The 12,500-nt window shown below is 34.3% G+C and overlaps 1 protein-coding gene across 2 annotated transcripts in view; it reads left to right on the top strand.

The window, feature by feature from the left end:
• Positions 1 to 12,500, top strand: part of LOC125043400 (barH-like 2 homeobox protein) — a 52,519-nt gene that overhangs the window by 39,975 nt on the left and 44 nt on the right. For both annotated transcript variants that reach the window (XM_047639504.1, XM_047639505.1), the window contains exons 3-5: positions 1,970 to 2,464; positions 6,289 to 6,626; positions 7,809 to 12,500. The exon at positions 7,809 to 12,500 is cut by the window's right edge and continues 44 nt beyond it. In XM_047639504.1, the coding sequence (XP_047495460.1) occupies positions 1,970 to 2,464; positions 6,289 to 6,626; positions 7,809 to 7,871 (896 nt within the window). In that variant the 3' untranslated portion in view covers positions 7,872 to 12,500. The remainder of the gene's footprint in view (positions 1 to 1,969; positions 2,465 to 6,288; positions 6,627 to 7,808) is intronic.

Genomic DNA, 12,500 nt, shown 5'->3' with positions numbered 1-12,500 from the left:
TGGTGAACACTTGTAAGAAAAGAAATATTGAAGTTGAAAATCACACATTGTGGTTTAGAGGTAAAGTACTGTCCTTGTCTGGTATCTTGTCGGGCATATTTAAGAACTTTGGCTCCCAGGAGTAGATTCCAAATTGCCATTAAAGCCGTGGTTTCACTACGCAGACTTACCCTGGTCTCTGAGCCACTTTGGCCATTTATCCTCGCATATTGGATGCATTATGATTTTGCTCCTCTGGGTAAGGGTGCATCCAAACTGGCTTTAAAATGTAATCAGCAACATTAAGTGCAATAACCCGTACTAGGTTTATTTGCAATTTCTTTTGTATTTTGGGCCTCTTACATTAGCAAGAAGGAAAACCTGGAATATATAACAAGTGTTTGTTAAATGAAATGAATAAGAGCCTTACAGTATCTATAACAGCTCACAACTTTTTAAAAAACACTGACAGTCTGTTTGTTAAGTGTTTATCCTTAAACTTATATAAGTATTTATTTATGAACTTACTGTTTCTTTATGAATTTAAATTTTGCAAAAAAATCTCTACAATCGGTCACTAGAAAAACTAAAGTAGGTTTTCAAGAGTATTATAATTGGACAGTAACAATAAGCAAATTTCCAAGGTGATTAAGCAAAGCTAGTGAAACCACAGCTGAAATCCTTCAGTGTAATACATTCATCACTGTGTTAAACTCAAATACCTACCAGCTTCCCTGCACTTGTATGATTCAATGTATTCATTATGTTAATAAGGCATTCTTATAACCTTATTTGCCACTCGTCCTGCTGTCATTTCGTATTATTTAATTTTGATACATAACATAATAGTCCTCTTAGTATGCATGTTATGTCAGGTCTTATGTAAACTTATTGAATTATACGTAAAAGTCCTACATTATGATCTGATTCATTACATCAAATAAGTGATAATATTAAAATATTGATATGATATGATTTAATTTATATATATATATTATATATATAAATATGTATAAATTATGTTTATATTTATAATACATATATGTGTATATATGTATATGTGTATATATCTATGTATGTATATATGTATATATGTATATATGTATATGTATATGTATATGTATATGTATATGTATATATACATATATATATATATATATATATATATATATATATATGTATGTATATATATGTATATGTATGTATGCATGCATGCATGTATGTATGTATTTGCATATAATATATATATTATATATACGTACGTATATATATGTATGTATATATATGTATATATATGTATATATATGTATATATATATATATATATCTTATTTATTTATCTATCTATTTATTTAGTTGTTTATATGTGATTATGATTATGGCAATATGGAAAGTACTTAGAGAATGAGGGATGGAATAAAGTAGACCGTGATTTGACACAAATAATACTGATAATGAAAGTTGTTCATTTCTAATCATCATGAATTTTAATGCAAATATGTTATACAGTGAATTTTCAGCGAACATGAATCATATCATTATGATAGGAAGATATTCAGATTTAATTTTATCTGACTAACTATATTGAGATCCCTGAAAAAATCTATAAAATCCTAAACTGCAAAGTCAGGCCATCTCCTGCTGAAAGCTAATTATGCATACAAAGTTGATATTATAAAGATAATTCAATGTGGTTAGTTAAGAGTATATAATAGCTGTATGTTTTTTATTTGCATGTATATGATTTTTGCATGATCATGCATAAATCCCTTTGCTTCTTTGTAATTAATTAATATGCTCCAAGGATAAAAATAGATATCTAATCTTTAATATTTATGATTTACTTATGAATGATTATTCTGCAGAGAGCAGAATTGATATACTCCATCTATATCATATTTTTTCATGGTTCACTATTAAAGTGTATACTGAATAAAAGATGTACCTGAACATTTTTTCTACCAGGACTCATAGTGCTTTTTACATTTCAGGCAGCGAGATGTCGAGTGAGGTGTCCAGTGGGTGTAGTGTGAGATCGCGCCCCACCAGCCAGACCAGCACGGACACCCTCACCTGTGATGACCTCCCAATGGCTGGAGATGCCCCTGACATGCCCCCACCATCCACCATCCCTTCCTCATCAGTACCCTCTTCCTATCACCACCCACAACATCTCCATCACCACCATCATCATCACCTTCACCACAGTCATCACCCACATCCTGGTCGGAGGGCACGGACACCCCGTCACCCCCACCCATCTCTTCGAACCCCAGACCCACCTAGAGAATCCCCTGCCTTAGAGTCCCCTATTGAATCTTTCCTGGACTCTGCGTTTGTAAGTGACTGTGATGCCTGTGATCCCGTAGAACATCACTCGTCAGAAGAAGAGCTGGAAACACTGACATGTTCGTGGTCCCGAGAAACAGGGCCCCCGGAAAAGCGCAAGTGGTCTCAAGTAGCCCGGCTCTCCCTTACAGACTCAGGTATGTGAAGGAGGTCAAAGTTCCCAACAGATTTTGACAACAGAAATGATTTTCTATTCACTTTTTATTTTTTATGCCACCAAATTGGCCATGCTTTTAAGACAGACCATCTGCACACACATACACACATTCACACTTATATATATGTATGTGCAGAATTAGTTTCTGACGTAGTGGAACATGCTTCCAAAACTTTCAAAAAGAAAAGTTCTGTGATATTTCTCTGATGCACCTTTGATAACTTGGTGTTTACCTTTGTATTTAACATTCTTGAACAGTTCATCATCTAATATTAAGTAAACAAGCTAATGAAGTTAAGGGAGAGGAACATGCTCCTGTGCCCCACCCCAGGGTATCACCACCCTGTTGCCGTGGGTAAGGTATCATTTAAAAGGGAAATGCTTTCATACAGAAAATGTGTATGCATAGGAAAATATGAGAAGCAGTATGAAGAATTTTCTTAAACCATTTATAATCACCATATGCTGAATTCACCAAGAAACCAGGCCCAGCTTCCATTGGGTTGCTATCCTATTCCAAGTTTACAATCAAACCCGTTCCTCTATATGTGATATTTTTTTAAGTAATATATTAATTTCTTTGGTTTGTACCAGATGTAAACTAATAAAAAACAGTATTTAGCATGTGTTGATTAGTATTACTGCTTGCAGAGAGACTACTCAGAGTATTTTATTTCATAGCTATATTGAATACAGAAATTTTCCTCTAAGTTTGGTCTCTTTTATTTCTTTTCATATTATACTTGTAGGAAAGTAAAGAAATAATATATATGCTTCATTTAACCCCTTGATGACGGGTGAAGAAAACAAAACAAAAAAAAAAAACTCTACGCTCTGGAGTTCGGTACATGAAGCTGAATGGCTTGTAGTGCATTGGCGCACTGCCGTCGTGTACAGCCGCACGCCACAGATCGAGCAGTTTGTTTTAACGCCTCACGGTGTGACCCATCGGGAAGGGGTTAAATGAAATCTTGACCAGAATGTGACATATGTTACACATTTTTTTACATCAACCCCTTCGATCCAGATGACATGACCATCATGTCATGAAAAAAATTTGGCATGAGGAGTGGGTGACATGAATATGCTCTCATGGGAAAATTTGGCTCTGGGCCAATCGTGAGCACTTCGGCTTAAGGCTTGGGTGAAAGGAATGTAGTGTCCATGAGCCATGACTGGGAGATTGCTGACTTCATGGAAGATGCCATTTCCATGCTCAGCAACCTATTCCTGGCTGCCGTGACTGGTGGCTCAGGTTATTTTACAGAAAATTGAATATTATGAAGAAACTTAAAAAAAACACTACAAATAACAAAATGTTATATATTACTACATATTATTATTCTGGCACTGAGTTACAGACTACCTGGAGTCTGTGCAAAGAAAACAGTTTATTACCATTTGGATAGAGCAAATTAAATGACAAATATGGACATTTGGAAATGGCATAAAAGCTAATTGATCTTGCATAAAAAGCAAAAATAACATTGCGAAGCTGAAGCACAGCATCTTGTCCCTGCACACAAGTGTTTGTTTGTGCCCGGCCTACAAGCCTCGCACCCGTCAGTGTGGCCACTCACATAAGCTTAATGCCCATATTTTTGGGCCATGTGATTGCTGTGAAACTACCGGATCCAAGGGGTTCTGAAGTGCTTATGCCTTAATATGTTTTAGATTTTTATGTTCCCTGTTTTTAACCCTTTGCCACATGTACCTACATGCCATGGCATGCTTGGACTATATTCTTGGTGTCATGTGCATATGGGCCATGGTGTGCTGGTCCCATTTTCTGGAGGCATGTACAGTCATACTGTGCACACTATGGTGCTGACACGATCCCCAGGCAGCGGGGCCCGAGCCACTATGAATACAGCCCTAGGGAAGGGCTTTTGCATCAGGTAACCACCCTGTGGCATTGGGTTAACATGATCATACAGAAAAATGGTGTGATTATAATATGCAAAATAAACACAACAGCTTCTTTTATATGGAGGAGGGTTTTTTTTCTGGGCCACTTTGAATAAAATATAATGATATACCTGCTTCTGTAGAAAAAGAGCTTGAACTTTTCATTATGCTGGCATAAAAATTGCATAAACCAAGCTACTTTTCATGGAAAAAGATAGTTATGGTTGTTTCAGATCGTAAATTTATCTCATCAATTTTCTTAACCCTATAGTATTATACCATATAGGTATTAGTAATTCAGAGATAATGTAATGATGCCATATGTCCATGATAAGAGAGTAAAGCAGATAGTGTAAACTCTATATTGGCAGGAAGTAAATTGAGAGCCAGTGACATCTAAGACCACATGTATGTTACAGCCAAATAGTTGACAGATTTCTTAACTCTGATTTTGTGTTAGTAAAATTAACCCAATGGTGACGGGTCACGCCTATAGGCGTCATAACAATACGCTTAAAATGTGGCGTGCGGCGGCGCGCCAAAGCACCCCGAGGCAATGATTCGGCTTGATGTACCGAATTCACGGGCTCAAAGTCGGCGCGTTGCCGTGGCTCGCCAGAGCGTAGAGTTTTTTTTAGTTTTCTATACCTGTCGCCAATGGGTTAAAGCAAAAAATCCTTTCCATGTTAGTTTGGAGTTTGATAAAATGTTTGTTGTAATTTATTTTTGTTTTGATGTCTATTTCTTAACTTATTTATCTATTTTCATTGTTGTCTTATTGCAATATGGACAACCATTGACTATTTCCCATCAGTACATGGTGATTATATCATGGAAATAAATGTCAAGATCTATGTTATCTTTTAATTTATGTTGTTTATTGGCTAACAGTTGATGCATTGCAGAACAGTAGATGTGTTTTAGGACATATTACTTAAATACTTTTGTTCTCAGACTGCAAACTGCAATATCTGAAATGTCAGTCAGCCAGCACTGTTCATTTAGTTTTTCACAGTTGGGTGTAATATATGGCAAACTGTTTGCAATCACCCATATGATACGCAAGCATGATCCATGAATATGATTAAATTATTGTATATAAAGAAGTATGATAAAAGTTACACTCATTGGTAATATGGTAAATAGCAGCCATATTCAGGAAAAAAACATTTACATTTTGATTTTATAGAGGCATTCATTCCATGTACCAGCACAAATACTGGTACTGCAGTAGTAGAAAGGAGGATAATGATTTACATAGCCTGGAAATACATGTTATATCATAAGTGTAACATTATGATATGCTTAATTGGTAATTCTGTTATCTCTTGATAACTTCTCATAGTTGGTATGCATTTGGCAAAGTACCACTTTTGTTGATATGTAAAAAAACTGTACATATCAAATATTAAGCAACCTTCTTTTATTTCATAAGACTGCTTACACACACTGTAAATAAAACTAGGCTTTGCATTTCCTTATAAAAATGCATTATGGAATTACTAGTTTTGACAAGAAAAACACGAGAGTGTGAATATTCTTTCAGAACATATATTATGTTTAAGCTTCAGTTTAAGGATTAAAAGATTTTTTTCTGTGGCTTGTATATATGTGGCAGTATCCATTTTAACAGATAATCTGCAATAGTTTCTCTCTTACATCCTTGAAAGATATATATATTATATTTTATATCTATTAATTTTTTTTAATGATTTTACCAAATAGTATATTTTGCACATCATATATTTTAATGTCTACTATGAATAAAGTGGGAAGATAATAAACACCTCCTAGACTATTATTTTTAAGATCTATATGATTTTAATATGGTTAAGGTATGGTTTAGTATCATAAACAGTATAATAATCATTTTGGCTTTTTCTGGTTGGCTTGCAGGAAGCAGTGACGAGGAAGTTTGTGTGTTGACCACTGGGTCACGCCCACCCGTCCAATTTAGAACCTCCCCGCCCCTCGAGGCTCATAAACCCCTACGCTCCGTCTCTCCACCAACAAAAATGCTTGGTCTAGCAAGTAGTGGACGGGAAGGTTTAGTGTCAGCAAGTGGAGGAGGCGACGGTAGGGGCTCTCCTGGTGGTGGCGTTGGTGGCAGTGAGGGTGGGACTCCAAGGGCAGAAGGAGGAGCACGGGCGGCATCCCCACGCAAGAGACACAGACACACTCCTCGCCCTCACCAGATGCACCGCCCATGTTTAGACTTTGAGAAAATGCAACAGGTAATGTAGACCAAGTTTGTGTTTGGACTGTAAAGTAGGACTCAGGAGTTGCTACATTGGGTTAATACAGTGACAGAAAGGAAAGAGACAACAGCTTATGCATTTGTGTAAAAATGTTTGAAAAAAGAGGAAAATAGTCAGAGATAAATGATGGCTGTGGTATACCTACAAAGGATATTTAATTGTTTTTGTACTTATGAAGAATGTTTATGGTAATAGTGGTTGTTAAAAGCAAGATTTGAAAGGGGAGATAATGAATATATGAATACTTTCTTGTATTCATAGCAGCAGTTTTGAAACATATCTGCCATAAATAGACAAAGAAAAAATGGATATTATGCAGTTTGTAATATGTTCAGGTAATGTATCTGTTGAATTAGAAGTTGTTTAAGGATGTTTTGCTATTACTTTAATATTTTGTACATTTGTTTTTCCTTTTCAAGGCTAAGCTTTATAATATTATTGACTTAACACATCCAAAAGCAAGTAATGTGGTAATAAAGCAGAATAATGTTAGGGAATAACCTTAGAATACCAACATGGATAATTTCATAACGGATGAAAGTGAATGCTCTACTGAGATTGTGTAATGTAGGACAGATGTTGTGTATTTGTTACACTTTGTGGAAATGGTGTTGAAACTTACCTTGAACATTACTTCATTTGTTTGGCAACACTGACTTGAGCTTCAGCTTGATGGCTGTGTGGTGATTTTTTTTCTTGTTTGTCTTTATTCAAAGATGAGAGATATTTAGTAGTATCTCTGATACAAAATCTATGATAAGGTAGATTTTTCTTTCAACAGAGGCAAATATTACTTATTGGAAAATGAATACACAAACCTACAGTAAAATAAGTTCTCAGTTTTATGTGTTCTAGTACATTATAAGAGCCCCACAGAAAGTAAAATTTGATAGACAATGGTGCATTAATACAATTTATTTAAAGTGGTATAGAAAATCTTATGGGAAATTCTATTTTTGAGGCAAAGGATTGAAGTATAAGAGAGATCTTATCGGAATGAACAAATTGGTAACTTAATATTCATACATTTTAAATCAATTAAATCTCTTAATATTTGGAGAACCTTAAAAAAAAAAAAGATAGATTTTGATTTCATTATCTTTATCCCCTCCCAAAATGAAGACAAACCAGAAAGTAACTCGACTTTCACATTTACAGATGAAGACCCGAGCGGTGACGCAGTGGAGGAACGGCGGTGAGCTGTCACTGTCGTTCTGCTAGTTTTCTGCTGCTATGTGACAACCTCGATGTTCCCAGTGGCATGTTTGGGAAATGAAATTTGTTTGTGTTCTGTTTTGGGAACAAAAGATTTTACCACAAAGGCAAGGATGTGAATCCTTATTGCTCGCAGTTTTTTGAAAGGGTGTTGTTTGTGTTCCAAGATGAGTTAGTGTTGAATAAAAAAAAAATGTTATTACTTGCAACTTACTACTAGAATGGGATGGGAAGTGTTACTATGGATATTATTTTAGGGTTTTCTGTTATATAGTGGAAAATGTGGATTGAGATATATTGATTTTTTTTATAAAACTTTTTTTTTCTTTTTTTACATACATGTATATATATATGTCAGGGATTGATTCATGGATGTACATCTTTGATACTGATTAGTTTTGTTACAATGTGGAAGTTGAAGCCAGAGAATAGGTATCCTGCTATAACATCAGCCACATAAACATAAAAGTAATGCTCTTGTTAAATCAAATGTGGAGGGAATGTGGATTTGTGTGTAACCTTTGCATTAGAGATTTTGTCTTTTGTAGCTTAATAGAACTAATGAAGTGCAAGTGTAGAAAGAAAGAGAGTGAGAGTAAGAGAGTGTAAATCTGCCCAATTTTGTACCTGATTCCTAATTTAAATATATGTAAAGATAATTAAAGGTTAATATATGTTGAAGACACACTGGTCACCATCTGAGTCGGAATTATTTTGGCTTTTAAAGGTAATGCCAAGTGGCTGTGTTTTTAATCAGCACCCAATTAGAGTACAATATTTTTTTTTTTCCAAGCTGTCTGATATTTTATAATGAACTAAAAACTTATGTCTGTCAGGAACATACCTATCTGGATCAAGAGATTGAAGTTCTGCTGCCAAGGACATACTTGAAATGGTGTAAATATGTTAGGGAAAATACTGTTTTTGAAGCAACGTAAACAATGCAGCTTAATCATGTTGCAAAGAAGCAGCAGAGCAGAATGGGTACAACTCTCAGCACTTTATATTTGACACAATACATAAATTGCAGATTGATATTTCCAGAATGGAATGGATGAAAGCATTACGATATTTTGTTTGGCCATGGTATAGACCGCTAAGTTGATTACTATTTTTATACAGTAGAGTGTGTGAAGGGTTACAGCTAGAAGTCTGATGAAAGGTTAGGATGATACTTGGAAAGAATGTTATTAATGATTGGTCAAAATGAATTGAAATAACTTCATGGAAATTCCTGTCTCATCACAAACATTTATTGAGGATTAAAAAAAATAAAAGTATATGCATTACATATAAAACCAAGATAATATAAAAACATTTTACACTAAGTGATCAGTAAATGCTGCTTGGCAAAACAAAAAGCACGTTATTTTCAACTAATCATTATTTATGACTTTAATTATAAATTTACTCCCAAATTAATTCCATAAAATGTACCCAGCTTTCTCTTCTAATGCATAATTCTCTGACCTCATTGCAAGTTTACATTGTTTAAAGACAATGTTCTCTGAAGTAGATGAGAGGTGCCAGGACAGAGAATACTTGTGGGATGTGTAGTCGTTGTAGCCGATTGGTTTATAAATTCCTTGAAATTACCGATATTGTGGCTATTGTGACGTAATTTTTTTTTTGTTTGTATTGTTTTTATTTTTTTTCCCTCTCTCTCTTGAAATTATTTGATGGATGGTAAGCTGATTCAAACTTGCTCCAGTTGCTATGTGTTGATGTTACTTCTTCATACATTTAAAGCTTTCCATGTTTGATCTTCATGTGCGTGTTTACCTGAGGCACATACAATCGGATATTAATTGTAGTAAATGTAGGCTTTATGGATTTTTCTAATGATTTACCCTTTTAAATGTAGCAGTTTCTCCTTACTAAAGACAAGTAACCTGAGATATATTTGTTAACATCACTATTTTTCCACGATCCCAACTAAATACGAGTAAAACATTTGAAAACCCCGATAAATTAATCCCTAGTATTGCATTTTTGGAAATATACCTGAAATTTAGATAGGAGGTACAAATATTATATGATATTAAAGGCTTTTTATTTTATTTTCTGGATTTTGAATTTTATAGACTGTATTGCATGTCTGTGTGTGCAGAAAAAAAACGAAGAAAAAAAACGAGAAAAAAATACAAAATTATATATGATATCAGTAGAGTAGGACCTAAACGGAATGCTAGATTGAAAGCCAAGCTGATATCCATGATATCCGATGAAGCATGATCTAGGCAAGGTGTATCTCAATTTTTTGACTATAGCCGTCCTCTGGTACAAGTTCAAAAGAAGATTGCTTTTAATCTTCCTCAGGCAAAGGTAGAATGACATCCAGTGTCTTTTATCAGTCAGTTTAGATGATTTTATGCGGAAGGAAGATAAGTGTAAAGTTTATCATCAATTTTTTTTTTTTCTGGCTATGTCTACAAAAATGTGTTTACTTCCAGAAAAGATTAGAAGAAAATATATATTTTTTTTTTTTTTAGAAATGAGCCCAGAATAGAAGCTCAAAAATTTCAAATATTAGAGATTTTAAAGATTGCTATACGTTCAAAAAATGGATTTTGTTAAAAATGAAAAATACAGTAAAATACAACAGACGAAACATTTTGTCATCAGTTCCCAATTTTTGTTGGTGAACAGTAATAGAAACTTCTTTCTTTATAGGATCTGTAACATTAGATATTATTGATACGCTAGGTAGCACATAGATCATTTTGCATTTGGGACCATGATTTGAGAGTATAGATCCCCCTCCCCCAGTATTTTGGTTTGGAAAATGGCTGTCATAGGAGTATGACTTGCGTTTTTATTTATTTATTTTTTTCGATGTTTGGAAAATTATTTGGTGATCATGTATTAAAGGACTTGCCTGTATGGTTATCTGCATTAGGCATATAAATATTTGCTTTTGTAGTTGCTATTCAAGGGTAGCGTTCATATTTGTCTTTCTGAAGTTGAATCCGTATGAATTATACACTAAAAGAATGGAAAAGAAGTGTATTTTATTAATAGAAATTCTGAAATAATGAAAGGAAACAACAAAATTAGATAGGAGAACTTTATGAAATCAAAAAAAGGAAGAAGTATGTTATTTGCATATTATTATGTTTTTATTACTGTAACTGATGAGCTTTTAACTTGTGTATCATGAATTAGAATATCATATCTTTTGTTCTTCTATATTAGCAGGAGCTGATAGTATGAAGGTTTGCCATCCAACCCTTTTTTCGTATAAGAAATTGCTATGGTGTATGTATGATCTAAAATCAACGCATTTTCCTTTTGTTTATGGTTTTCATCCTTCTTTATCAGGCCAATGGAATATTTTGCTACAAAAGTTATATTTGTTTTTATAATGATTTAGTTGAAAAGGAAAAAAAAGGAAATTCTTAGAACTATTTTTTTTATCCAATTATTTCTCGTGTAATTTGTTTTAATGACAGAATTTTATGATTGGTCAAGTCCCCAGTACTTAAATGGAAAATATTTTTATCCTGCTTGTTGTGCAGTATTGCTTTCTGCTTTCCCGCCTCCCTTGAGTATGTCAATCTGTAACTGCCATTATTGAAAACGAAAAAGAATTACATTAGCCACAAGTAATCAGCACAGTTGTCCGTCATATTTGCAAAGGCTTCATATCAGTGAGGATATGATATTTAAAGGAGTACCACTATCAACTAGAGAGCATTATTTTTTGCTGAACAGTTTTTTCCATGAATATCAGGGAAAATCAGTTTTGTTTTTGAAACTTTTCATGGACCAAGAAATCAGACCCCATTGCAGTATTTTCCGTAAACTTTGCACTGGCAGCAACTAGTCTCCCATCCTGTGTAATCCATGAATGTTTAGACAGTTTGTGTGTACCTGGGTAGAACATATTTAACCAAGGAAATTTTGTTCTGTATAACATATGATTGCTTCTTTTAGCTTTATGTTAAGTTTTACTGGACAAAGCAGTTTCGGGTTATTTTTACTCCATAATCCTATCTGTGAAGTGAACCTTTTGCATGGCATTAGAGAATTCCCATAATTAGTGATATTTTTTGGGACGGCACAAATTGTAATGGAATATATCTCTCTGATGTAACACTGGAATTCTCTGGCATGGAAATGAACATATTTTTTGTGATTATGGCTAATTCACACCCCATATTTTAATATAAGCAGCACTTTTTTTATTTGATGAGAAACTTGATGAGTGTTTTATAAATCCAAATTTGGATGCATGATCTTAAAGAAGTGTGGTAACTCAGTGTAAGGACTGCAGCCCCTACCCTTAGAGATATGACCCTTTTCCTAGAACTTTGGACCTTATGCCCTTACTCCATAAAGACCTTTTTTTGGCACCCAGGAGAAGAAGGCATTGTTGTGGCAGAAATGGAAAGGGGTGGCCAGTGATCAGTGAAGTTTGTACAAGATAGAAAATAAAATACAACCAAAACGAAAATTTGTAGAAGATCAAGGACTGAAAGTTGATTTTGACCAAAGCACAAGTCTTACCCTAAAGGAAAACAAGAAATTCAGAGTGTTCGACACATGTCAGCACGCAAGTCCGGTGAGTGAAGTGATGGACCCTAGAGAAAAGAGGGGGCCAAAGAAAAGAAATACATTAGATAAGAACCTCAA

This window comes from Penaeus chinensis, chromosome 33 (genome assembly GCF_019202785.1).
Source record: "Penaeus chinensis breed Huanghai No. 1 chromosome 33, ASM1920278v2, whole genome shotgun sequence".
Lineage (NCBI taxonomy): Eukaryota > Metazoa > Arthropoda > Malacostraca > Decapoda > Penaeidae > Penaeus > Penaeus chinensis.
This window is presented reverse-complemented; position numbering and strand designations above follow the sequence as displayed.